At 36.0% G+C, this 26,635-nt stretch overlaps 3 protein-coding genes across 3 annotated transcripts; 1 reads left to right on the forward strand and 2 right to left on the reverse strand.

Moving 5' to 3' along the window:
- Positions 1-4,709: 4,709 nt before the first annotated feature.
- On the reverse strand, positions 4,710-5,493 carry LOC121751345 (ethylene-responsive transcription factor 5-like). The gene has a single exon (XM_042146069.1). The coding sequence runs from the start codon at positions 5,420-5,422 to the stop codon at positions 5,021-5,023; it is 402 nt and encodes a 133-aa protein (XP_042002003.1). The 5' UTR covers positions 5,423-5,493; the 3' UTR covers positions 4,710-5,020.
- A 10,344-nt stretch (positions 5,494-15,837) lies between these two features.
- Positions 15,838-16,221, forward strand: LOC121751400 (oleosin L-like). The gene has a single exon (XM_042146135.1). The coding sequence runs from the start codon at positions 15,838-15,840 to the stop codon at positions 16,219-16,221; it is 384 nt and encodes a 127-aa protein (XP_042002069.1).
- A 1,917-nt stretch (positions 16,222-18,138) lies between these two features.
- On the reverse strand, positions 18,139-23,961 carry LOC121750688. Its single transcript, XM_042145269.1, has 9 exons — positions 23,870-23,961; positions 23,756-23,792; positions 23,395-23,630; positions 23,219-23,255; positions 22,799-23,073; positions 20,256-20,615; positions 20,065-20,101; positions 19,645-19,919; positions 18,139-18,904 (listed from the first exon to the last, which is right to left on the reverse strand). The coding sequence occupies exons 1-9, from the start codon at positions 23,912-23,914 to the stop codon at positions 18,245-18,247; spliced, it is 1,962 nt and encodes a 653-aa protein (XP_042001203.1). The 5' UTR covers positions 23,915-23,961; the 3' UTR covers positions 18,139-18,244.
- Positions 23,962-26,635: the final 2,674 nt, after the last annotated feature.

Below are 26,635 nucleotides of genomic sequence, written 5' to 3' on the forward strand. Positions count from 1 at the left end.
TTGATAGGGTTTAACCTATCGGATAAATTATTTGAGTGAATTTGTAGAGAGAAAAAGATAGCGACCCTAGTTGGAATTTTAGGGGGCGTTTTCACACTAGATTGAGAGAATGAGATTAATAATTTAATTCTTCATTCTGCTTGATAATAATAAAAGACTCCACACATATTTATAATATGTGTGGTACAAAAAGATCTCCTATAAACTAGAAAAGCAAATAAAATCCTAACCACTATGGAAAGTAAATAAAATCATAACAACTAATAGTAAAACATAAATAAATTAAATAAATATATGGAGACTCGGAGAGGATATCAGCTCCCTTCCAGAATAAAATAGAATATCAGGTCCCTCCATAACTCAAATATTTTAAAATTCTTCAAATATAAAAAGATTAAGAAGGAACATTTTTTCCTATGTCACAAAATTAAGTAATATTTAAAGTCAAATTATTTATAAAAGATATGAGTATGTGATAAGCTTAGTACAATTAGAGTGAATGTATAATCTGAGGTATCACTGTATAGATTTTTCTTTTATAAATAAAGCGTATAATATAATTGGATTGAATGTATAAGTTTCCAAATACCCTAGGGTATTTTTGTTCGGAAAATTTTGAAAATAGTAAAAAAGTACTTGAATTGATATTAACTTGTAGTTGACGGACCTCAAATAATATTTTCAAAGTTCACAAACCTAAGATGATAATTTGACAAAGTTCGCGGACCACAAAATGTTCCCTCTTATTTTTTTTATTTTTTATTTTTTGCTTAGGACTCGCGGAATAAGAGGCTGCATGATCAAAATTCGAACACTATCCGTAGATTCCTTGCACGATAAGATCAAATAATAAATATAGATCAATGTAAAACTATATTTATTGGCTTCCAGATATTAATACAAAACTGTATGAAATCAAATTGAATAGATGAAAGGGTAAGTTATGAAGTGAATATACCGTAGTTCATAACTAAAGTCAAATGCACATTTATTTCTAGAAAACCAAGAATAACATCAAACCAAGTGTGACTTATTTCCCAAAATAATTTCCATCTAACTTCTTACCTGCAACCTACTTATCAACCATATTTATTAATACTCCTCCGCCCTAATAATTTGGAACAATTTAACTTTGATATAAATTTTAAGAAATACTCCATCCGTTTCATAGTAATAGAGTCATTTTGTCATTTTGGTACGTTCCATAGTAATAGAGTCATTTCCCTTTTTAGTAAAAGTCAATTTATTTTTCCACACCTACTTTACTCTCTTTTACTTTTTCTCTCTACCTTTTTCATTTTCCACTTTATTCTCCATTTACTTAACTCACCTAATACAATTTTTCTTAATCCCCGTGCCGAAAAGAAACGCATCCACTACTATGGAACGGAGGGAGTATAATAGAAAGTGGGTTGAAAAATTAGTAGAATATGAGTCTTACTTTTATATATTCTATTAGTTTTATACTAATAAAATGTGAGTAAGAGTGAGTTATTGAAATGTAGGGTTCACTATAAAAAAATAATAAAGATGACAGTTTTAGGGATGAATAAAATGGAAATAATAGACAAATTTTCAGAGTAGGAGAGATGACTAAAATGATAACTATTTCCTTTTTAAACAACTTTTAGCAGTGGCGGAGCCATAATTTTAATGATGGGGTCCAAACTGCCTCTGAAATTTGTTGAGTGTGTTCAGTGCTAACAATGCGGAAACAACTCGAACGTGAGCAATATAAAAATCTGCGCGTGAGAAATGGATGATGAGAAAATTAGTTAGCGAATACGAGTAGTTTTTTAGAGCATAGCACATATTTTTACTAATATTTTAAGATATATTTTCATACTCCTAGTATTTCGAAGAGTTATTCTTATATTTTTTTATAATAAAGGATTTTGTAATATTTAATTGTAAAAATTAATCTTTTATGATTATAAATTAAAATGAATTATGTAAAAATTTACTAGTGAAAAAAATAAATATGTAAAAAATTATTAGTGAAAAAAGGAAATAAATAAGTTAATGTTAGAAAATCCATAAAATATAAATGAATATGAGAAAACTAACAAAAAAAATTAATTTGATAAAATACAAAAAGTCACCAATGAATTATGTGTATAACTTCAAAATCAAATTTATATATTTATTATCATTGGTAAATATTAATTATACAAAATTATTAACATACAAACCTAATAACACATAAATGAATGCTACATAAAAGAAATAGATTCCAAAATATCGATAATCCCTGTGAGGACTCCAACTAGGTACTTCTAAGCATGCACAAACCGAACTGGTCCGGCGGTTAACCTCCGGTTCAGGCCCGCCGGTTCATGAACCGGAACCGGAGGTTTGAACCGTCCAGTGGGTTCGCGGTTCCAGCGGGCAGGTTCAGGGTCGAGGGATTATTGAACCGTGAACCGGCGGTTCAACGGTTCCAACGGCGGATTCCGGCTAAGGGCGTAGGGTTGCAGGCTAGGGTTACGGTTCAAACCGGCGGTTTCTGACGAAAAAAGTCGGTTTCCGGCGGTTCCGGTGACTTTTCAGATGGCAGGTCGTAGGCCTGAAAACCGGTCAGAAACCGCCGATTTTCGGTCAGAAACCGGCGGTTTCCGTCAGAAAACCGTGGACTGAACCGCCGGTTTCGGCCGAATTTGAAATTTAAAATTTTTATTTTATTTTATTTCTTCCAACCGTGTTTTTTATTGCAAAGGTATTGGATCCAAAATGAAAATTAGCCGGTACCTCTAGGATTTTAGATTTTTATTATAACAGTTTGAGTTTTATTGATCTTGGCCCCCTTCAAGTAATCCAATCTGATACCAGTGACGAATTTGGAGTAGACCTCTCAGAAACATTTCAAATAACCCTCCCGGACCGGTCCATTATCCAACAAACCCTGGAGTTTATGATGACCCAAACGCGCAATCCCAATTAGCCGACCTATACAGCTAAAGCACCAACGGAAGGTCCTCAGGTATGGTGAGTGAATTTGATTTATATTTCGATTCACTCTTTTCCTTTGGTGATGAAGGTCCCGCTCCTCCCGCCCAAATCGACGTCCTCGATTGGTAGGGAACCCATGAGAAAGATTTTCCCATCCTTGCATCAATGGCCAAGGAGATTTTTTCTGTTCCGGCTTCCACTGTCGCCGTCGGGTCCGCTTTTAGTGTTGGCTCGCGTGTGTTGGATGAATCAAGAAGTAAGCTCTCGGCGAAAAATATGGAAGCCGTGATGTTACTTGATGATTGGGCCAAAGCTGACGTCCGAGAACAAGAAAATGATTGGGATGATCGTCAGGAGGGATCACAAGATGAATTCACCAGGGATGAATCGTAGGCCAACCGTCAACCACCGCCGGCCAAGCCTAATAGGTAAGTAAGGTAAGAGAAGTACATGGGCTTTGATTCCCTAATGCAAATGAGCATTGGGGATACATAGGCACCTCAACTTAAATTTTAAATTTAAGTTGAGCTCAAGTCCTTTTTCCTTTATTTCTTTTTTTTTCCATTTGTTCCTACTTTAAAAATATGCAAATACAATTACATATTTGTATTTGTATATACTTTAGTCGATGAAGTAGATTTCTCTATACGGCTAAATTCGGGAAACTTTTGACAATTCTACTATAATTGTTGATTGTTAGACTAAGCTCAACATTTAAAGTTGAATTGCTAAATGTGTCCTTAATTTAGTTATGTAAAAAGATCTCATTCGCCGATTAAGAGTATATATACTTATAAGTTTATTTTATAAGAACTTCTACGTCTTTTTTGTCATTTGTAATTAGCGTCGTTGTTGACTAGTACTCTCGTTTGTATTTAAATTTTTGTTTAAGACTTCAAGACCTCAAGGTTTTTTCGATTTGTAATTGTTGTAAACGTGTAATCTCAATAAAATTGCAACTTTCATCATATTTTTTTGAATTTTATTTACGCACATTTCATACACAAACAAATAAAAATAATGCAAAAAAAAATTGGACGAACCGCCAAACCGGCGGTTCAGGCCGCAAACCGGCAGTTTTGAACCGCCACGTAAACCGTCGGTTTTTTTAACCGAAACCGCTGGAACCCTTGCGGACCGGTTCCGGTTCATGCATATGATGAACCGTGAACCGCTAGTTCATGAACCGGAATCGGAACCGGCGGTTTCAAACCGTTGTGCATGCCTAGGTATTAGTTACATAAATTAGAAAATGGGTGAGGGCCCAAGGGCCCCCTGGCCCCACCGCCCCTGACTTTAAGTTGCAAGAGCTTTCACTATTCGAAGTCATGACACGGCGTGTTACGTTAGCCTATGAATTTGTCGCTCACAAGATTTTGACATTTTTTTTATTTTTATTATTTTTGACCTGGCTAAATTATTGATTTCAAACTAAAACCTAATCATATTCATTAAGAAAATTAGTTGAAATTATAAAAAGCCTAATGACATCCCAAACTTTTGTAATCTATTTCAATAATACTCCCACCGTCCCAAAATATTTGTTTCTCTACATTATTTTCGCTTTTACGTTACTATTTATTCACTCTAACTATTTATTGCATTTTTTTCTAAACGAGTGCAAAAAAAAAGAAGTTAATCAAATATCTTGGGATTGAGGGAGTATAAGAAATGAAACCATGTTCCTAATTAATCCGCGTAAATAATGGCAGTAAACATACATTGAATATGAAGTTTGTATATTTCTTAATAAAAAGAGGTTAAGATAAACGAAGTAATAAATGATGAGTGCTTCTACACTAGGAGACGTGGGAGGCAAACACTACCAAAAAAAAGAAAATTATCTCTTAGCGACACAAAATTGAAACACAATTACGTACTAGCATTTGTAAATTTTAAAAACAAACCATAATTTAGAATGCAAAAGAAAGCGTTACTTAGTTGACGGTAAATTATCTCAATCTTTTTGTTTTTTTAAGACGCTTCTATTTGTGTCCCCTGACATTTTATGAAATGTTGATGTTATAATTAGACGCAAAAGTTAACATCCTTAATAGCATTAAAAGGTGTCCTAGTGCGATTTTTTTGTTGCAGTGCAATTTAAAGGCTCTCTCTTCCGCCTGGCCTCTTGAATCTCGAGCGGGAAGTTGAGGATGGCCTTTCTGCCCCTCATCCTGAACGCCGCCCTATCATAAGCCCTAGCCGCCTCCCCCGCCTTGTCGAACGTCCCTAGCCACACCCTCGACCCGCGCCTCTTAGGGTCCCGAATCTCTGCCGTGTACTTCCCCCACGGCCGCCGCCTCACCCCTCTGTAGTGCTCCCGATGACGATCACTATCATCACTCCCAATCCCGAACTCGATCCACTCCATCTTTGAAACCGTCGACGGAGTGAAGGTGCCATCAATCTCGGATTCTCCCAAGAGATGCATTCGGATTCTTTCTATGGCGGAAGCTTCTTCGGGGAGCGCCATGGAAAGAAACCGAATTATGTGTCAAAACGAGTTTACTTAGGTGGATTGAATATTGGCTTTATTTGTTTTAGAGAGGGAGGTTTGGTTGATTCATGAGGAGAGTGTGTGTTTGGTATTTATAGATGGATGGAGTTTGGTCTTTGGTCAATTCTTTGCGAAAAAATTGAGCAAGTCTTTTGGAATTGATTAAAATGATTTTGTTGACCCGCTGACGCATTTGTGGTTTATATGTCAACCCTTATCACGATCATGCCGTTCCATTCCCTAAATATAAGTAAAATAAAGCTAAAAATTGTTTTATAATTAATGGAATAAGTTTCGCCGAAATTTCCTTATCTTAGATCATAGCATTAAATATTTACATCTTATTATCTGACGAATGGGTTTGCATCCAACAAATCTTGCCTCAAATTGAGAATATATAACTGACACGTTGAGTCTCCAAGCCCGACTTGAACTTGGTCATCCTGGGCCGAACTTGAACATGTGACGTTCCAGCCCTACCCCTGGGTTATCCTGTGGCCAGCTCTAACCCGAGTCTTTTTGGGCCTGACTCTAATCGGGGCTCATCTATGCCTGACCCAAAGCCATATAGGCTCTGATACCACTTGTTAGGATCGTCGACTGCATATTAGTTTGTTATTGTCCGCTTATGAGTCAAGCGCACACGAATTTGTTTTTGGGTCATTCTCAAAATGCTTCAAACTAATTGATATTGGACAACACTTATATGCATTGCTTCCATCTTTTCTCCTTTATCTGATGTGGTATGAGTTTGCACCCAGCAAGAGGATGGCCTATAGACTATAATCTCTCACTAATGTAAGTATATGAGCATAGCAAATTTGGTTTAGTAAATACTACTATAACTCTACTTCTATTATGTGGTTTGCGTCTCCATGCTCTAATGACGTATTAAAAATACTATACTTTCTTAGTAATATTATTACATATTTTGTTTGCTTCTGTGGTGATAGAGTAAATGTTATTTATTTGAGATAGTACTTCTGTTTGGTTATTAAAGATGAAATAAAAACTTGTCATTTCTTTCATATATGACGAGAATTAAATAGTCAAATGATTTTAACAGCATTGGCTTAATTAATTATTTATATGACGAGAAATAGTCAAATGATTTTAACAACATTAATTGGCTTAATTAATTATTTATTCCAAACCCACTTATGTTGGAAATTTAAGCCATTTCGTTGACAAATTAATGTTTCGATAGATTGTGGACATTTTTCTAAGGAAGCATATATATAATATATGCAGATAAAGTGTCATGAAAACAACTGCAATTTTTTCAACTTAACCAAATTAAAGTAGTGCGGGATTGCGGCTCTTTGACAGAAAACTATCAAGAAATGGTAAGAACCCCAATATAAGTCAAAGTTGATATATTTAGCCACAGATACCATTTCTAAAACCATATATTATCTTTAGAGGAAGCATGAATTCAAGGTGATACACGATTTAGTAGTGAACACGCATTAGACGATTTGGCTTGATAGAGATAGAGTTTGTTTTCATTTATGTTTTCTTTTCCATCTCTTCTGAAAAAATGATGATATCTAAATCCATTTGAAGCTAAGCTTTCTTTAGTTTATTTCTTTCTTGCACAAGGATTAGCAAGTATTTAAGTTTGGGAGATTTGATGTGTTTGGTTTTTGATGAATTTAGACGCTAGATTTGCTCGTATTTGTTCATATTTCGCCAAGAATAGGCATGATTATATCTTGTTCTCTACTATTAGTATTTTGACCATTTTATGTGAGATGTGTAGAAAAAGAGCTTAGACTGGTGGAAAACGGACGGAAAATGATGCTCCGGATGAAAACAGACCCAACGACTCGTACACTCAGCAACTCGCTAGAAAAGCATGACAGTCCCGAGAGTTTTCAGTGACTCGCTGAGTCTACACTCAGCGACTCACTGAAATGGCGCGATCCTTCATAACACTTCCAGCGAATCGCCGAGTGTACACTCAGTGACTCGCTGGAACGTACACTCTCTTATTTTTCAGGTCCATGTATAAAAGACTTTGGGCACGATTTTCAACTCATTTTCTAGTCCCCAATGCACCGGATTTTCATCCTAGAGTAAGAAGAGAAGATTTCAACCATCAAGACGAAGGATTCTCACCTTTCAAACGTTTGAACATGAGTAGCTAAATACTTTTGTGTAGTTTTTGGTGAACACTATATTGATCATGTTTTGATTTATTTGAATTTAAATATTTTTCTAGCTCTTGTGATCATTTTGATTGTTCTTGTGCTTTTAATGTTCTTCTGTTTGATCAGTTTTAGAACTATGATCGTTTAGGTATATTATTCGAGAGATATACAACTTTCGTGGTGAAATGAATAATCATCACTTAGATTATCTACACTCGAGAGAGGGGTAGTGAGGACTTGGGGAAATAATATGCTAAAATAAAAGCGAGGTAGGCCCCTATCGACGGAGTGAGCTCACTTTGATACTTACATTTTTTTTCTCTTGTAGTCTTTTTTTTCTTTAGATTTTTTGTTCTAAGAAATTTTAGTAAGGGGTGGCCTTATTGAAAGGAAATGGGCTAGAATTAGATTAATATGGATTAAGTAATTATAGTTGGGCTACAATTATATTAGTCCATAAGCCCAACAATCATGGAACCCTATTGACTCTTCATCTATTTAATGGTTATTTATTTTCCATTGTGGGGTAAGTGAAATAGGGTAAAGCTTTGTAGAGAGATTTGCAGGTGGACCTCGATAGTGGTGGATTCAACTTGCAGGATTCAATCGTAGAAGAAAACAACAATAAGTAAGATTTATTTGCGTTGTGTTTTACATGCTCAACTTGCAATATGATCATGAATCTAGATCTGTTATTCTTGTATGCTAATTCTGTTGCGTTCATTAGATGAGTACAGGAATTCCTTTCAGTGGTATCAGAGCTCGGTGCTTGATTCATAAATATTTAGTTTTGTTTGCTGATTATATGTGGATTGATTTGTTACTGTAGTTGGGATGAATCTTTTTGGAAAATATTCTAAATTTCAGAAACTGTTTTGGGTTCAAAAGTTTCGAACTTGAATCTGTAAACTCTGTAGAAAGTCCTTCACGTTTTTGAGGAATTAGATTTCGAAAATAATTTTTTACAAATATTCAGTAGCCAAAAGTTAGACTTTGAAAATTAACATGTAATTGAGATCAAAATATTTTGTTTGAAACTGTTTCAAAGAATGATATTTTGAAATTCCCAAAACCGCCTACCGGTTGTCCCCGTCGCGGTGTGCTGCCGGAGAAGGTGTAGAATGGAGGTGGCACGAGGCTAGGCCATCGTCCTGCCCAAATGTCAGATTTCTCATTCCCGACGGAAATCCGATTGCAGTTCTCCTTTTCTTTGCCTCTCCTTCACCGGAGATGGCGGCTGGTTGTCAAAAGAACCACCGTCAATGGGCGTTATACGTCGAAATTGGCCAAAGGAGAATTTGAAGGATCTGTTAATAGTTAACAACAAATGAATTGTAGGAATGAGGAAGATGAAGGGCTGCCTGCCATTATGTTTTATTTTGGGCCGTCATTTTAAATATCAATTGGGTTGCCCATTTAATTGATTTTAAAATAAAAGAGGCCTATTATATGTAGGCAGATTAATTTCAATTAGCAATCCACTAAGGTTGCTACGTGTAAAAGTATCCCAATTGCATTAATAATTTATTAATTAGATTAATAAATTATAACTTAGACTAATTCATTTATTGATTGAATGAATTTATTATATTAATTTAGATTTAATATACTTAATTTTAAACCCATATTTAATTAGAGAATAAAATTTGATTTTATTTGTTGAGCATTATTTGATATCCTATGTGATAAGCATGCTGTTTGATTTATGCTTATTTTATTTAACTATAGTAGTTAGAGACCGTGTTATATTATGTCTGGGTAGGTGGCGCCCAGTATTTGTAGTCTGTGTTATACTATGTCTGGGTAGGCGGCGCCCAGTAATTGTTTGAAAGTTAATATTGGATATTATATTCACATAACTAGTATCACATTTTCCCCACAAAATATAAGTCTTGTTTTTGAAACAAACGCATCGTCCTTCATAATTGTTTGATGTTCCTAGCCTTTTCGACCACTAGTTTTACGCTAAAGTGTTTGCTCTAAATCCACAAGGCCTAGGCTCATTCATAGATGCATGGTTGGCATCGTGTGATGGGGTTGACTTGCTTAAATTATTTAGTGACGCCAAAGCGACCTAAATAGTTTATGGATGCATATTAATTGGATAAATAAACCAAGAATTGCAAAATAGTTGTTGCAATTGGCTTGGAGGCCTACCTTGTGATATTATTGTAGTGATCAGCCAAAGCAGGGGCTGCAATAATATAGACTTGGATATTGGACCACTAAAATTTATATTTGATATAAATTCGCATTTTATGTTTGGGGGAAATAATATATGTTAAAATTAGTGGGAGCTAATCAATACAATAAACCTTTGTTTGATTAGAGATACAAATGTGATTTTTATATGTTTTTCTGATTTGCTTTCATTTTATTTTCTATTCAGATAAAATGTCAAACTTGGCTTACAAATGTTTGATGGAAACAAACAAGTTGACTGGGTCAAATTTCATGGATTGGCTCCGTTGTTTGCGCTTGGTGCTAAGGCATGACAAGGTTGAGTATGTCCTGGACAAACCAATCGGTGTCATCCCCAATAAGGAATCTCTTGAGTTTGCTACGTTTGACGTTGAAGCTCATCAGAAACACATTGATAATGCATCTGATGCTCAGTGTGTCATGTTGTCATCTATGAGTTTGGAACTGCAAAGACAACATGAACACATGTTTCCATATGAAATGCTTAAGCACTTGGAGAGTTTGTATGCTTCACAAGCTCAAACTATGGAGTATGAGATGCTTCGCGATCTCTTCAAGTGCAAGCTTCATGATGGAGGCAAGGTTTCTGAGCATGTGTTGAAAATGATTGGTTTGATTGAGAGGTTAGCATCGATTAGAACAGTGCTTCCCGCAAATGTCTCAACAAATCTAATTCTGCAGTCTCTTCCTAGTAGTTTTGAGAATTTCATTGTGAATTTCAACATGAACAACACGAAGGTTGGGCTGCCAGAGCTGCACAATATGCTTAAGACTTATGAGTCTTCCACTGCTAAGGTAAAATCTGTGCTTATGGTGAGCTCTTCTGCGAAGTCTTTGAAATAAAAGAATAAGCAGCAACAGAAGAAGAAATCATCTAAGGATGCTGTTCTAAAGTCTAAGAGTGGAGGGGCTAAGAAGAAGTCGAAATTATCAAAGGATGAGTGTCTTTTCTGTCATGAGAAGGGACACTGGAAGAGAGACTGCCCAAAATTCAAGGCACAAGGTGCAGAACGTGGGAGCTCGCGTATGTTTGTCATTGAGATAAATATGTCTATGAATAATTCACAATCTTGGGTATTAGATACAACTTGTGGCTCACCATTTGTAATAATGTGTAGGGTATAAGTGACTGCAGGAAAGTGAGACCTGGGGAAGTTGATTTGCGTGTAGGAAATGGAGCAAGAGTTGCTGCCGAACGCGTGGGAACTTATAGATTAGATCTTCCCTCATGACATAGACTAGATTTACATAATTGTTATTTTGTTCTAGTTATTTTAAAGAATATTATTTCCATTTCGATGTTAGACATTGAAGGGTTTTCCTTCCATTTTGCAAACAACAGATGCTCGTTTTCTTTTAATGGATTGTTTTATGGAAATGTCACTCTTGAAAATGGATTATATATGCTTGAGTACAAACGAAATATTCTTAATATGCAAAACAAAAGACCTAAGCTATGTAATACGAATAATGCAACTTATCTTTGACATTGTAGACTTGGACATATTAATGAGAAAAGAATAGCAAGATTGAGAAAGTTAGACTATCTCACTTCATTTGATTAAGAATCATATGGAGCTTGTGAATTCTGTCTCAAAGGAAAAATGACAAGTAAACCATTTTCTGGGAAAGGGGTGTGTGCTAAGGATTTGCTAGAGCTGATTCACACAGATGTGTGTGGACCGTTTCCAACTCAAGCAAGAGGTGGTTATTCGTACTTCATAACTTTTACTGATGATTTATCAAGGTATGGATATGTGTATCTTATGAAATATAAATCTGAGGCCTTCGAGAAATTTAAAGAGTTTAAGTGTGAAGTTGAGAAACAACTTAGGAAAAGTATCAAGACTCTTCGATCAGACCGATGAGGGGAATACTTAAGCCGAGAATTTCTTGATTACTTGAAGTCACATGGAATCCAGTCGGACTGGACACCTCCTGGTACACCTCAAATGAATGGAGTATCTGAAAGGAGAAATCGAACATTATTAGATATGGTTCGATCCATGATGAGCTTCGCCAGTCTCCCTTTATTCCTATGGGGTCATGTCTTACTAACGGCTACTTACATTCTAAATAGGGTTCCTTCTAAATCAATCGAGAAAACACCATATGAGTTATGGTATTGCAAGAAAGCAAGTCTTAACCATATCCAGATCTGGGGTTGTCCAGCTTTTGTTAAGAAAATGATGACTGATAAATTGGAAACTAAAAGTGAGAAATGTTATTTTGTTGGATATACTAAAGAAACTAAAGGGTATGATTTCTACTGTCCTGAAAATCACAAGGTGATAACATCAAGGAATGTGACGTTCCTTGAAGACAGTTATGTCTGCAAGAAACAAGGTCAAAATACAGTAGATCTTGAAGAAATTCAAGAACCACAAGTTAACAATGAGGATGAGGTATTATCCATTGGATTGGACAATAACTCAGTGGGAGTTTTTGATGATCTGTTGGGAGGGAAATTACTGTTACAGAGGACCTTAGAGAGACTCTCGAAGGATCACCTCAACATAATGAGATGCATCAAAGACAAGATGATGCAATAGTTGTATCACATCCACCTCAAGAAGATCATAGTGATATTCCTGAACCTTCTCACATACATAATGAATAGCCTGAACCAGGGCAAAAACCAACTCAATAGGCCTAGAAGGATTCGTCGTGCACCTGAGAGACTGAATCTAATGGTTGAGAACCAAGATGATGAAGTTGATTTAGATGATGATGAGCCTAAGACCTATACTGATGCGGTGTCAGACACTGATCGAGAGAAGTGGCTTGAAGCCTTGATATCTGAAATGGACTCGATGTACTTCAACTTAGTCTGGGAACTAGTTGACTTGCCAGATGGGGTTTACCCCATAGGTTGCAAATGGATCTTCAAAAAGAAGAGAGATGCAGATGGCAAAGTACAAACCTACAAGGCTAGGTTAGTGGCAAATGGTTATAGTCAGCGTGAAGGCATTGACTATGATGAAATTTTTTCGCCAGTTGCTAAGATCAAGTCCATTAGGATATTGCATACTACAATTTTGACATTTGGCAAATGGATGTCAAAACCGCATTTCTCAATGGAGAATTAGAAGGCGATATCTATATGACACAGCCTGAAGGTTTTGTATCGAAAGAAATGCCGAATGCAGTGTGCGAGCTAAAGAAGTCCATCTATGGACTTAAGCAAGCTTCGAGAAGTTGGAATATTTGTTTTGACAGAACAATCAAATCGTTTGGTTTTGTCAGAAGTAAAGAGGACCCATGTGTTTATAGTAAACGCGAGAATAGTAACCTTGTCTTCCTTATCATATATGTTGATGACATCCTGATTATGGGAAGCGATCGTTCCATGATGCAATCCGTGAAAGAGTGGTTGTCTAGTTCCTTTATGATGAAGGATCTAGGTGGTGCTTCCTATATCCTTGGAATTAAGATCTATCAAGATAGACCAAATGGGATGTTAGGATTATCACAATCCACTTACATAGATGAGTTGCTAAGACGCTTCTCAATTGAGAATTCTAAGAAAGGTTTTTCTTCCTATGGGACATGACATTGTATTGTCAAAGAAGGATTGTCCTTCTAATGACAAAGAAAGAGACAACATGAAAAGGATCCCGTATGCTTCGGCTATAGGATCTATTATGTATGTCATGATCTCTACTAGGACAGATGTGGCCTATGCGCTTAACATGACAGACAGATTTCAGCAAAATCCCGGTGAGAAACATTAGAAAAACTGTTAAGACTATTCTAAGTCTATGGTGGACAACCAGAGTTATCAGTTACTGGGTACACTGATGCTAGTTTCCAAACAGACCATGACGACTATAAGTCTCAGTCTGGATATGTTTTTGTCCTCAATGGTGGAGCAGTGAGTTGGAATAGTTCCAAACAAGGTACAACTGCCGATTCCACCACCGAAGCCGAGTATATTGCTGCATCTTAAGCTGCCAAAGAAGTTGTTGCTTTATTAGAGTTTGTTAAAGAACTGGGTGTCATTCCGAGTGCCAATAGTGCAATACCTTTGTATTGTGACAACACTGGTGCTGTTGCGCAAGCAAAAGAACCCAGAGCTACGAACAGGAACAAGCATGTTCCCAGAAGATATCATCTGATCAGAGAAATAATTGAAAGAGACGACATAAAATTAGAAAGAGTACCCACTGATGATAATTTGGCTGATCCTTTCACCAAACCGTTATGTATAGCAAAACACAGCAAGCACTTTGAGAGCTTAGGTGTTAAGCATGTTGGTAGATGACTTTGAATCAGTGGGAGTTACATTTTTATATGTCTTAGAAACATTTTGTGTTGAGACAATATTACTTGATCATATTATATGAAAAATTTATTTCCTATGGGTTTTGTGCACTTATTGGAATAATTGTTTAAAATGTTTGTATTTATTCTAAATATTTGTTCCCTTGAATTATGACTGTCGTTAATGATGTGAGACATTAATGATATAGTATAATTCTAAAACAACCCTAACCAATGATCATCAAGAATGAGATATTGATGATATGTTATAGGTTAGCATGGGGTTTGCATCACATTCTTCGAGAATGTAGTTGTTCTCACAACTATGAGATATTAGATACTCGTGATGGACACATGGTATACTTTGGAGAGTATTGGTATACCCTACTATTAAACTGTTTTGTTAAGTGTCTACAGTTTATTAATACATGAAGTATGTAATAGTCCTTGGATCTGAGGTCATTACACATTTTGTTTGTTGAGTGGTGTGCTTTGATCTTGTCCAACGTTGTGCCTCCCAAAGGAGGATTGAGACACAGACCTGTGTTGGGTATATCATAAGATAAATGGAAATGGTAGTTGAGCCAAGAATGAGATTCATTCCTCGATTAGAATTTCGAGAGAACACTCAAATTATCTATATTACTTGACCATTAAGTCATTGACCAATGCAAAGGTATATTCAATTAAAGTAATTGAATATGATCGAATGAGTCATTTAATAAAGATGAGATAAAGTAATTGAGCTATTTGGATGACACATAACAAATCTTAGGCTCAATCGGGTGGTTCGTGAATGAAAGGATATTACTATAAACTTTGTGTAAAGGCTTGTTTACCGAATTCACGTAAACGTCCTTCATATATCGAGCTACGCTGCCAACGCAGTCTAGGAGTTTTGTGCATACTTCGATTAGATTGTCGTCGATAATGAGGGCCTAAAGGGTCACACTATATGTGTATTTTGATCTGCTCAAGGGTACAAAGTTGGAATTGCGTATTATATCTAATGTTAGTCCAAGTGGGAGATTGAAAGGAAATGGACTAGAATTAGATTAATATGGATTAAGTAATTATAGTTGGGGTACAATTTTATTAGTCCATAAGCCCAACAATCATGGAACCCTAGTGACTCTTCATCTATTTAATGGTTATTTATTCTCCATTGTGGGGTAAGAGAAATAGGGTAAAGCTTTGTAGAGAGAATTCCAAGCATTCTTCTACGGAGCTTGTACCGGGATAGTTCATGCATTGGATTGGATTGCACGTAGACCTTGATAGTAGTGGATTCAACTTGCAGGATTCAATCGTATAAGAAAACAATACAACAATTAAGATTTAGTTCCGTTGTGTTTTACATGCTCAACTTGCAATATGATTATAAATTTAGATCTTGTATGCTCATTCGGCTAGATGAATACCGGAATTCCTTTCACTTATCGTATCAAAAGCTTTTAAAACGGTTAATTTATAAAAAAAAAAATTAATGACATAAAATGTATTTATACACAGTATATTTTGCCGAATAAATATACCATGGTCAGAAAATAACATGTGCAGCGGACACAAGGTCCATTTGCCCCGTATCGAAGGAAAACACAATCCCAATCCCAATCTGCTATCGAAGCGAATACGTGTCTCCTCCAACCTGCACAAATGTGGGGCGGTGAACACGTGACAATTCCCAATCCCTCACGTGCCACCGCCATGCAAGCCCCCTTTCCATTATAAATAAACACAAAACTCATCTCCTTCTCAATCGCAATCCTCAAAATGGCTCAAATCCAGCCCCGCTACGATCTCCACCGGAAGCAGCAGCTCTCCCACCAGGTAGCCAAGGTCACCCTCGGCGGCTCCCTCGTCGTCCTCTCCGGCCTCACTCTCGCCGCCACCGTCATCGCCCTCGCCCTCGCTACCCCGCTGCTCGTCATTTTCAGCCCCGTCCTCGTCCCCGCTGCCATCGCCGCCTTCCTCATCCTCGCCGGCTTCGTCACGTCCGGCGGCTTCGGGGCCGTCGCCAGCTTCGTGTTTTACTGGATGTATCGGTACGCCGCCGGGAAACACCCTGTCGGGGCCGATCAGATCGACCGCGCCAGGGACAAGATCGCCCACGCCGCGCACGATGCCAAGGAGAAGGCCGAGCAGTACCCACGCTAAGGGCGGCCACGGAAATTGAAAATCCTTTAAAATTTTAATTTTCGATAAGGTATATAAAAAAAATCATCGTTAATTAGTTTCTGTTGTTTTTGCTGTTATTTACGTGTTGATGTTTTTGTGTCTTCATAATTCAGAATTTGTGATGACAGCATTAATAATTTTCTTGTTCCTGTGAGTTCTGTGTTATCCTTTTTTTCTCCTTTCACCTTGCTTTTCACCCAAGTGACAAGTCATTATTTTTTTCACCATTCTACTTCTGTTAGTGACACGAATATAACTAAGTCATCCTTTTTTCATAATTGTTCGTACTTAACTATTTAATTTAATTTTACTTCAATCGGTGCGCTAATTCAACCCAAGTAATTAATTTTTATATCCATCGATTTGACACTCATTTAACCGTGTTTCTGTTTTCTATAATTATACTACTCTAGTATGTTGAACGTTACATATATAGACTATTTTAAAATATGGCGTATTGTGTAATTCTTTATATGAATAAAATTTTGGATGAGGATACATATAATGATGGGAAAATGACATACAGTAATAGGAATTTCGTATAATTTTTGACACCGTTAATAGTTATCGTACTGTTATTTTGATTATCGCTACTTTGGATATTTTGGTATTTCGTATTTTTACGTGTTGAAGTAAGGTACGGTGTACTTTTTTACCTGAAACCTCATCATTGTCGGGATGGCGTGAATATTTGCTTTTTTTTATAATTTTGTACTTCTATTTTGTATAGAAGTATACTCTCTGTGTTCTATTTATCTCTGTGTTTTATTATAAATGAGACAGTTTTATTATTGCACTCATCCTGAAAAAGTAATGTAAAATAGTTAAAAGTGGAGATAATCTTAAAGTAAGAGTGTGAATGTACAAAATGCTTCTTATATTTTTTAGGGCATTTTTGTCTAAAAATTTGGTCAAAAAGTGAAAAAATACCTGAACGAGCAAGTCTAAGGACCGTAAATGATATTTTGCAAGTATAGAGATTGCAAATGTTCGTTGCTGAAAGTATAGAAACCTAAAAATGTAGTTCACTCTATATAATGTTACTGAAAAATGCGATACACCGGAACATATAATTAAGTAAATATATGATTTTTACTCATACTGAATTTTCGATATAGCGTAAGATATGACAATTTTGATATTGTATACCGTACCCACTCTTAGCCAAGACGACCAAAGGAAACATACAGACTACTTGTATTGTAGTGTATTGAAGAATGAAGATTTCTATAACTGATTTTTTGTGGAGACCGACTATGAATTTGAGCAAGTGACGTGGGATGTAATAAATTTACAATTTTGGTCTAAACATATGATCAAAATATGAATTTGGTCTAAAACATTCACTTTTTGAAAAATAGGTTCATAACAAATGAAAATGTCGTCGAAGTGGTTCTTTTTGGGACGGTTCCGTCAAAAACTAACGGTCATGCCACTGTGCAATTTGCGCGGACCTTTAGTTTTTTGACGGAACTGTAAAAAAGACCACTCCGACAAGAATTTCATTTGTTATGAACATGTTTTTCAAACAGTGAATGTTTTGATCTAAATTTATATTTTAGTCATATGTTTAGGACTAAAATTGACCCTTACTAATAAATAGACCGTCCGTTCATTGCTCATCTTCATTTATAGTTGTTATTCTACTCACGAACATCCCGATCACCAGTGGTGAATCCAAAAATTAGTTTGGAAGGAACTAACATCGAAAATTCCAAAAGCTACCAAAATTTTGATCAAAAAATTTTCTGAAAATTCGTACCAATATTTATTTTAATTTTTAGACGTTTAGAATATCGCCAAATTCTTTCATAAAGCAAGACTTTTCGACCTTAATATTTTATCTCATAGTTTTTAGTTCAGGCAATCTGCACAAATGAGTTTCCACACGACATATACAGAACACAATCGAAGGTTTCATCATGTTATGCATTTTGCAAGATTGTCTTACACATAATCATGAGATGAACAATGCACAGATGTACCACTCGAAAACATCAACTTATACGCGACGAACCCACTGATCTAGCCGAAGCTGCTTCAAAGGAGGACCGAGGTCCGGTTTATTCCTCTTCGGGCAACACCATTTTCCTGTAGTAGCAACTTTATTCCCAGAATGGAAGTTGGAAATCTCAGATAACGCCTTTCTCACTATGCTGTCGTCCTTCTCAACATTTATCGAAGGCTCCACTTTAACTCTGAGCCTTGCCACATTCTCAGCGTCTTCTTGATGATTCCTTTTCCTTACTGAAATGAAGCCACGTTCCTGCAGTTCAGTCACCTTATTCTCTTTCCAGGTGCTTCTGTCAGCTTGACCTCCCCTATCAATCGTTCGAGGTGATACGATTTTATTGATAACTTTGTTTCCCTGGTCATCATTAACGTGAACAGTTCCTTTAACTTGCCTATGAACTGATCTTTCATCCTGACTGCCTATGTTTTTCTCGATACTGAATGATATTGGATTTCCGCTAGAAAAATTGCGATGCGACTCTGCATCATAATCGTTATCACGTGCATTTGTGCTTCCTTTCTTTTTAAGAGACTGGTAGTTACTATATCCTGCTTTTTGTCCAAACAGCGTTGGTTTGGAAACCTTATCCGATCTAGATAGACTTGGTATAGATGGCAATGCCTGAAGCATAACATCATCGCCGTCTTCCTACAGAAAATCACAGATAACACAACGTTGGGGTTGAGAAACTCAGTATCAACAGTCATGCCCAAGAGACATATTATGCCAGTATATATATTAAAGCACGTATGATTTCCTGGCAATAGATAGCTTAAGTCTAGTAGCAATGGTTTTGCCTTCTCAACTCAAAAAGCTCACACTCATGAAATAAGAAAGAGACCCTTCAGATCTAATACTATGCTCTGAGCAGAAGTCAGAAATAAGAAATAATGCTCAGTATATGTTGGTAGCAAGGCAAATGCGAAAGCGAGAACACACACGAGCACAAATACAAATTTTAAATCAAAGATTAATCTAATCAAGTTTGTAGAATTTGGGTGGGAAATGATATCAATTATAGAACTTGGCGTTATATCCTAATCTGAACACACAAGAAAACTACACCCTGAGAATCCTAGTATCAATGCAGTATCTATAACTGCTTGATTTTCAGATACATGGAAAATAGAATAATCTAGGTGGATTACGTCAAAATGCCATGTGATAATAAAGGGTGGAAGTCTCAGGATTTCTAAAGCATGGCTCAGTATGTGGGCTTTTAAAACCACTTGTGTGTCTATCCAAGTTAGATCTTAAGAATCAAATCTACATAGAGGGGTCGTAAAATCATATTATTGGCTGATGCCTTGCAGAAGAAAACATAATTTGATTTCGCTGGAAGAATACACAAACCACCATAGTAAGGATATATGGAGGGAGAAACATACCTTGCACATAGATTGATAGTCCAGTTTGGTACCTTTTCCTATGTTGGGGCCTTTCACCACTGCATCCGAGGTATTGTTTAGTGCACACAACTCTGGTTTTTTAACATCTCTAGAGACCATTGAATCCTTTATATTCTGACTAGCGCTCTTTTCTACCACATCTATCTTGTCATATTCCCTCTCTTCACAATCTGAAATTGCGAAATCAAGAGCAGTATCCAGAGGTGGTGACTCGTACACATAACTTGAGAACCAATTCCCGATGCAAGGAGGCTCTGATGGTACCAAAAACAATATAAAATGGATTTAGTGAAGTCGAACTATTTTTCATAATTCATTGTTTGAGGAAATGGGTATGTCCTTAACAATCCCTTCTTTGTCAAGATTGAGTCTTGCATAAATGCCTAAAGCCTTTCATACCTGAAGGAAATGAAAGGGACTCTGACGATCCTGAAACCTATATAAAGAGTTCATTACAATATGTAAGACACAAGACAAGAAGCAGCAGCTGCATTCTAATTCTGTTTATCCTCATTTTATACGTGGATAAATAAAAAATGACAACTTAAGACAAAGTTTGCATCTTTGTGGCAAGACGAACATTCACTCACCATGGCAGCAGATTTACAACATCCCGAATCATCAGATCCATTTGACTCAATCCCATGAGATGGTTTCACTTGTTTGGAACTAGCTGCAGGGTGATTATTCCCAAATTTCCCAGTGATTTCTTCCTGACTGCATATATTTTTCCCTATACTGAATGATATTGGATTTCTGCTAGAAAATTTGCAATGCAACTCTGCATCATAATCATTATCATGTGCATTTGTGCTTCCTATCTTTTCAAGAGACGGGTAGTTACTATATCCTACTTTTTGTCCAAACAGCATTGGTTTGGAAACCTTATCCGGTCTAGATAGACTTGGTATAGATGGTAATGCCTGAAGCATAACATCATTGTCGTCTTCCTACAAACAAATCACAAATGACACAAAGTTGGGGTTGAGAAACTCAATATCAACAGTCATGAAACCCACAGAGACATATTATGCCATTAAATATATTGAAGCACATATAATTTCCTAGCAATAGCTTATGCCTAGTAGCAACAGTTTTGCTTTCTCAATTTTATTATGTATTTCACAGCTACACATTTTCTACAACTTCAGCTGGCATTTCAACCCAAGTAAATACTCAGATACATGGTGAATAACACGACAACATATGATAAAATTGAAACCTAAATGCAAATTGAAAAGAAAAACAATTACAGAATTGCAACAAAATGCCACTGTGCTTAATTGTCAAGATTGTTGCGCAGTTGATGTACTATTTCTATGCCAAAGAGTAAAAACCACTTTGTAGGCTAAGTAACTAAGCGAAAATCACTTTCAAGTTTCTAGCTTCTAGTGTCTAGTCTCTCTAGTCCCTATTCTTCTAGTCTCTAGTTTCTTTTTTCTATTTTCTAAGTGAACTGAAAACACTCTATAGACTAATTACCATTGGGAAACTAATTAGTCAGCAATACTCATGGATGACAGAAATGCTATGGAGATCATATTGGAACAGAAGAAAAGAAGCTTTATGGCCTCAAAAAGCTCACAGTCCTCATGAAATTGTGAAGCTTAACCCTTTCAATGGCGTATAACCTTATCTAGACGAGAATGGTCCAGAAAGAGACCCTTCAGATCTAATATTATGCTCCAAGCAGAAGTCAGAAATAAGAAATACTGCTCAGTATATGTTGTGTGAAAACACACGTGCAAAAATACATTTCTTTATATCAAAAGATTAGTCATTTAAGTTCGTGGATTTTGGGAGGGAAAATATTATCAATTATAGAACTTGGCGTTACATCCGAATCTCAGCACACAAGAAAACTACACCCTGAGGAATCCTAGTATCAATGCAGTAACCATATGAAAATAGAATAATGTAGATGGACTACATGATCTGCATCAAAATGACATGTGATTATAAGGGGAGGGAGTCTCAGGATTTCTAAAGCATGGCTCAGTATGTGGCCTTCAAAACCACTTGGATCTATCCCTTCGGCCATGTTTGGTTGCCAGAATTCTGTCTGGGAAAGTAATCTAATTCCTTCAATTTTAAATTCATGTGTTTGTTTCGATTTTTAATCAGGAAAGTAATCACAATCCTAAGAACAAGGAAAGTTAGTACAACTTTCCAGGATTCTGAATCCTAACTTTTCTGAGGTATTCTCTTTCCCAATTTTAAGATTCTTACATATTTAATGCAATATATTATTATTATTATTATATTATTATTATTATTATTATTAATTACAGTATTTTAAAAATAATTTAAAATTATAAATCATACTTAATTTCAATATAATAAATAACTATAATTAAAACTATCATAATTATAACCATGTTATTATAATATTTATATAAAATTGTTATTATCATAATAATAATTAATAATTTATTAAATAATTAAAATATAATTATATAATATAAATTACTATATAATAGTAATAAATACTAATTACTATTTTATAAATTAATAATTAATTAATAAAATCGTAGTAAAATTTTATATTATAAAATTTATTTAATTATAATATCTGTAAGTATAATAATAATAACAATAATAATAATAATATAATATTTATTATTATAATACTCCATGTAACTATAATTATAATTGTATTATTATATATTGTGATGGATGATCCATATTTAAACTATACATCGTAATAATAAATATAATAATATAATAATTATTATTATTTGTAATTAATAGTTTATTAAAATTTTTATTATTATTGTTCTTTATAAATAAAATATAATAAGTATATTTTCAGTTTGATGTTTCAATCAAATATAAAATTTAAAATCTTGATATTTTCCAAACATAGGAAAATAAAGTTATTGGGGAATCATATTCCCGGGATTCATTTTCCCAGGAAGCATTTTCACAGGAATCATTTTCCCTGCCAACTTTACTTTCTCGCCAAACAAACATGGCCTTAAAGTTGGATCTTAAGAATCAATTCTACCTAGAGGTCGTAAAATCATAATATTGGCCGGTGCCTTGCAAAAGAAAAACATAATTTGATTCTGCTGGAAGAATACATATAAACCACCAACAGACATAGTAAGGATATAGGGAGGGAGGAACATACCTTGCACATAGATTGATAGTCCAGTTTGGTACCCTTTCCTATGTTGGGGCCTTTCACCACTGCATCCGAGGTATTGTTTAGTGCACACAACTCTGATTTTTTAACATCTGTAGAGGCCATTGAATCCTTTATATTCTGTCTGGCGCTCTTTTCTACCACATCTAACTTATCATATTCCCTCTCTTCACAATCTGAAATTGCGAAATCAAGAGCAGTATCCAGAGGTGGTGACTCGTACACATAACTTGAGAACCAATTCCCGATGCAAGGAGGCTCTGATGGCACCAAAAACAATATAAAATGGATTTAGTGAAGTCGAACTATTTTTCGTAATTCATTGTTGGAGGAAATGGGAATGTCCTCAACAATCCCTTCTTTACCAAGATTGAGTCTTGCATAAATGCCTAAAGCCTTTCATACCTGAAGGAAATGAAAGGGACTCTGACGATCCCGAAACCTATATAAAGAGTTCATCACAATACGTAAGACACAAGACAAGCAGCAGCAGCAGCTGTTAAACCATTCTAATTCTGTGGCAAAGAATAAGAATAGTAGACAAAGTTTCATCTTTGTGGCAAAACAAAACTCTCACTCACCGCGGCACCAGATTCACAACATCCCGAATCATCAAACCCATTCGACTCAATGACATCATCACAAGGTTTCATCTGTTTGGCGCTAACTGTAGGGTGATTATCCCCAAATTTCCCAGTGATTTCTTCCTTGCGACAAGTGTCCCCAGCCCCATCAAAATCTTGAAAACAACTCAAGCTATCCAACTCCGGGGACTCATACACGTAGCTCGAGAACCAGTTTCTGATATTAGGTGGTTCTATGTACAAAGAAATAACATAATTAAGATCCACAACAACATAATCAAACAAATTAAAACATGGTAGAAACCGTCAATGAGCAATTTCCTCAAACAGATTGAGGGCTAGAAACAATCAAACGAACCTGAAGGAAATGAAGCTGAATCAAGAAGGCCCAAAGCCTGCCAAAGAAGAAGAAATTCGGTAAGTGAGAATATTTAGCATCTAATGCGAGAACTTATAAATTGATTCAATTTACCTCAGAATCGGCGTCATGAAGGTCCAAACGCGAAGATTTTGACATCTTTTTTCCTTTCCAGAGATGAACTCAATTGCATTATCTTAGTTTATGCATTGGCATTAACAAAGAAATGGCGCCATAACTTTTTGATTTTACATTCAAGTTTCCCGGGTTTTGGGCCCAAATTTGATATAATTTAATGATATTCAAATTAAAATCCCATTTAAAATGGAGTAATTTTTTTAAATACATTAACTTAAGGTAATTTTAAAACGATTCTAATAAAATCCTAATTTTATGATATTTATGACATGAAAAATTATTATTTCTCAATGGTAATTATGTGTTTCTTAACATAATGGTATTGAACTGAAAATGATATTGCGTTTTGTATTTTACGGAATGCTCTTTCAAATAATACTCCTCACGTCCACAAAAAATAGACTAGTTTTACTATTTTGGAGTGTCCATTAAAATTAGACTAAGTTTAAAAATGAAAACTTTTCAACCAATACTAACCATATACATCATTTTAAATGGGACCCCACAATCCATTAATACTCATTCCACTACATTTTCCATCTATCTCTCTTACTTTACTAATTATACATTAAAACCCGTGTCATTCACAATCTTATCTATTTATCGTGAACGGATGGAGTAGTACTTACTTTGTTTACCAATAATACAAGGAGAGTTTTGACTCGACACAAGTTTTAAGAAATATTGTAGAAAGTGGGTCGAAAATGTACAATTCTACATTCTCCACCTTGGGCCTTATCAGGAGAGGCTTGGACTTGATCATGTGTATTTCATCATTGCCATGAAGATGCCTACAATGTTTTCAGACATTAGTAAGCATCAATCCCACAGATTGGGTTTTAAAACCTTTGCAAGGAAAACCAAACAAAGTAAACAACACAATCAAAGGAAATAAAACCTGAGCACCAGATTTACCTATCCACTGTCAATGTGGAGCTTCCTGATGCAGGAGAGCATCTTCTCCACAGACAAACACTCTGGTGCCCATATCTGCTGGATTGGAGTCTATGTGAATTTTCTCTAGCACCTTTCTCCTCAACACCTCGGATGAAGTGAAACCTAACATCAATGTGATCTGTCCTGTCATGAAACACAGGATTCTTGCACACTTGGATAGCTGACTGGCTGTCAGAGTATACAACAATGGGCTGCTTGAGGAACCTCAGTTCACTCACAACCCCTTTTAACCAGAGGGCCTCTTTCATTGCTTCAGTGATAGCAATGTACTCTGACTCAGTAGTAGAGATTTTCACAATATGTTGCAATTGTGACTTCCAGCTTACACAAGAACCACCCAGAGTGAAGACATAAGATGTTGTTGACTTCCTCTTGTCCCTATCATTAGCATAATTTGAGTCTACAAAACCACACAGATTATTCATATATGAATATTTAGAAAAATGTAAACCATAATGGGCAGTATGCTTAAGATATCTGAGGCTTCCCAGTGAGGTGGTCCTGGATTGGACATGTATCTTGATAGGAAGGAGATGGAGTAGGCTATGTCTGGCCTTGTACTCACCATCAGATACATCACTGATCCTATGGCATTAGAGTATGAAATCTTCTTTATTTTCTGAACCTCATCTTCATTCTTAGGACACTGATCTTTACTAAGAACAAAGTGAGCTTCCAAAGGAACAGTACATGGCTTAGCATCAGTCATGCTAAACTTGCTTTTTATTCACATAGGAACTCTGGTGCAAAGTCATCTGGGAGTTCTTTTTGTCTCTAACAATATCAATTCCCAGAATCTTCTGTGCATCTCCTAAGTCCTTCATATCAAAGTTAGAACACAGCATATCCTGCACATGTTTAACAGCATTAGGACTAGGACTCATGATAAGTATATCATCAACATACAAGAGAAGAAATGTAGGAACAAAATCAAGATTTTTATAATATAAACAGTGATCAAAAGCACTCCTAATGAAACCAAAGGATTGCATGCATTGAGCAAACTTGATGTTCCATTTCCTTGGTGATTGTTTCAAACCATAGAGAGATTTCTTCAATAGGCAGGCATGGTTAGGGAATTTAGGATCCACAAATCCCTCAGAATGTCTCATGTATGTGGGCTTGTCAAGATCACCATGCAGGAAGGCTGTCTTGACATCCATTTGCCTGAGTTCCCAGTTGAAAATAGCACACAACGCAAGTAACAACCGCACAGTTGTAAATTTTACCACATGGGCAAAGATCTCAGTATAATCCACCCCCTCTTGTTGAGTGAACCCTTTGGCTACAAGTCTGGCCTTGTACCTAGGGCCACTGACCTCCTGTTTCAACTTGAATATACACCTACACTCAATAATAGTACAGTCAGTAGGTTCAGGAACAAGAATCCAAGTCTTATTATAAATCAAAGACTTCATCTCTTCTTCCACAGCTAAGAGCCATTTGGGGTAAAACATTGACTTGAGAGACTGTTTGTATGACTGGGGCTCATCCCCATCAGCTTCTTGTACATTAAAGGCTAGGGAAACCAAGTTCATTTCATCAGCAAGTCTCCTATGCTTGTTGACTGTTCTTCTTTCCCTGTCCCTGCACAAAATGTAATCAGTCAGATCATGTTGTGGGGCTACACAATGATCATTAGTAACCGGAACTTGTTCCCTGATTGGAGGATTGTTGATATCTGCATCTTCAATAACAGGTTGAGGGTGATCTGGAGTAGGAACCAGCTCCTGGATCAAAGGCCCCTCCACCTCACTTGATGTCACCTCCACCTCACTTGAAGTC

Source organism: Salvia splendens, chromosome 10 (assembly GCF_004379255.2).
Source record: "Salvia splendens isolate huo1 chromosome 10, SspV2, whole genome shotgun sequence".
Classification (NCBI taxonomy): domain Eukaryota; kingdom Viridiplantae; phylum Streptophyta; class Magnoliopsida; order Lamiales; family Lamiaceae; genus Salvia; species Salvia splendens.